This window comes from Gorilla gorilla, chromosome 22, assembly GCF_029281585.2.
Source record: "Gorilla gorilla gorilla isolate KB3781 chromosome 22, NHGRI_mGorGor1-v2.1_pri, whole genome shotgun sequence".
NCBI classification, from domain to species: domain Eukaryota; kingdom Metazoa; phylum Chordata; class Mammalia; order Primates; family Hominidae; genus Gorilla; species Gorilla gorilla.
In genome coordinates this window covers 11,001,638-11,004,045 of record NC_073246.2, presented here as the reverse complement: position 1 = coordinate 11,004,045, position 2,408 = coordinate 11,001,638, and the positions used below count along the sequence as shown (strand labels likewise).

At 51.0% G+C, this 2,408-nt stretch overlaps 1 protein-coding gene across 1 annotated transcript; it reads right to left on the bottom strand.

Annotated features, from left to right (window-relative positions):
• Window positions 1-392: 392 nt before the first annotated feature.
• LOC115933526 (large ribosomal subunit protein uL29-like) lies at window positions 393-838 on the bottom strand. Its single transcript, XM_055373949.1, is given in 3 exon segments — window positions 393-441; window positions 535-799; window positions 802-838. Coding segments are annotated over 3 exon segments (351 nt in total).
• Window positions 839-2,408: the final 1,570 nt, after the last annotated feature.

Below are 2,408 nucleotides of genomic sequence, written 5' to 3'. Positions count from 1 at the left end.
TAAAGAGGATTTGTCCTGTAGCCTTTCTTCAGGCAGAGGCAGAACTTATGACACCCTCGGATCTCTCGATCGTCACCTTTGACGGTGTCCCTGAGTCCATTGTACTTAGTCTCAGGAGGTGTCACATCCCCACCTCTCCCCTAGATGGGACTCACTGCGCAGACCTCCAGAGAAATCTTCTACAAAAACAATCATGGGTCATCTTCTCCAGCCCCTCTCACTGCTCTCAGGGTTGGGAGGTAGAACCATGTGGTAGGTGGAATTGACAGCACAGCTCTCTCCAAAGAAATGGAACATGCCTTACAGTTACACCCTCCACTGAGGAATGACAAAATGCTCTAAACATTTTTTTTTGTTTCTCAGCCAGCTGTGCTTTATTGACAATACACCACTCAGGCCTTGATCATGTACTTCCTCAGCGGGGACAGCCACTCCTTCCTGCTTCCTCAGTAGGGACAGGTGCTCCTTCCTGCTTCCTCAGCGGGGACAGCCTCTCCTTCCTACTTCCTCAGCGGGCACAGCCGCTCCTTCCACTGCTGCTTCTTGGCCTTCAGGTTCTCCTCGTGCCTGTTGAGACATTGGCGCATGGTGCGTGTCTTCTTAGGCTGCAGGTCCAGGGGCTGGTACTTCTTGCCCTTGTAGAATTTCCTGAGGTTTTCTCTGGTTAACCATAAGAACACTTGCAATGGATTTGTGGATGACTTGGATCTTAGCCTGGAGGCTGCGCCGCCTGTCACTTTAGCGACGCACAGCTGGGACAGCTCCACCCTCAGGTTGTCCAGCTGTTTCAGCAGCTCCTTTTCTTCCCTTGAGGGTCTTAGGCCTTGATCTTGGCCATTGCTGCACAGGCGGCCACCGCCCACTACTGCTCTAAACATTTTTATGTCTTTTACCTTAAAAATGTCTTCCTGCTAGTCTAACACTTTGCATTGGAATACACAGTGATCTAGAATTTCCATTTCAACACCCTTTCTAATTATTGTTTTCACCCAGCGTTTCTGCTAAACCTGGGAACTGATGGAGCTATTTGACTGTTGCCAACTGCCTTTATCACATTCACTGGCACATTAATTTATTTACTGTAATCCACACCTCTAACCCTGAACAAGGTGTTGGGAAAGGTGTGTAAATGTGTGTCAACAACACACTCTAATTAAGTGTTGTTTCTCAGCTGGGGGCACTTGTACCCCCCAGAGGTCATCGGGCAATGTCTGAAGACGTTAATGGTTGTCATAACCCTTGTGTTTGTGAAAGAGTTGCTGTTGCACGCAGTAGGCAGAGGCCAGAAATGCTTCTAAACACCCCACACTGCAGGGACAGCCCTGTCAGCCCTACAGAGAGTGACCAGCCCCAATGTTAGGCGTGCCATGATCAGAATGTTTTCCATAGGGAGCCCCCAGGCCACTAATCCAAGAAGACCAGCATCATCAGCCCCACTGCCCTCCGTGCTTCTGAGAACGCCAGCTTCACAGTGGAGGTAGCCCTGAGTCATCAGCTCCATGGGTTGGTGAAAAGATGCATCTCCCAGAGGAAGCTGAACATACACTCAGTGCTGGGCATCTTTTAGAGCTCTCTTCCCTGCCTCAAGCACTCAGCTGACTTGGAAAGAGCCACACGCGCTGGGACTGGAAGGAACGCCTCCTTTCCTGGATGCCCGTGCTGCAGTGCCCACTCCACTCACCATCCCTCCTTGTCGTCTTCTGGTCACTGTGTCTTCGGCAGGGCATGAGTACCTCACCTGCAGGCTGCAGATGGGTGCGCTTGTGGTTCTGCCTGGGAGGAGGGTTTGGCACTGCTGCAGACGCAGCCTCCCATCTGTCGGACTCCTCTACCTGCTCTCCTGGAGCACCCCTTGGCTTCAGCAAGGCTGGCCCTGGAGTTCGCTCTCCTCTGGGGTCATCCTGCCCACAGCTGGGGCCCTCTCTGGCTTAGGTGCATGGATAAGAACAGCCTTTTCTTGAAGAGATGAGGAGTCCCTTAAAGGATCGCCAATAGCGATGAAACCAGATTCTTCTTACCTGGTCTATAATGAAGCCAGCCAGGCAGAGCCGGAGGTCCCAGCATCCCTGAGACCTGACACCTTTTCCTCTCAGTCACATGGCCCTCCTGAGTCCAGTCAGGACTCAAGGCTGTGAAACTATGCATGTCTGGTTCCTCCTTCTTCCTTCTCATTTTTTTTCTTTTTCCTTTTCTCTTTCTTTCTTTTTTCCTTTTTTTGAGATGAAGTCTTGCTGTTCCCCAGGCTGGAGTGCAATGGCATGATATCTGCTCACTGCAACCTCCTCCTCCTGAGCTCAAACATTCTCCTGCCTCAGCCTCCCAAGTAACTGGGATTACAGGCATGCACCACCATGCCCAACTAATTTTAGTATTTTTAGTAGAGGCAGGGTTTCACCATGTTGGCCAGT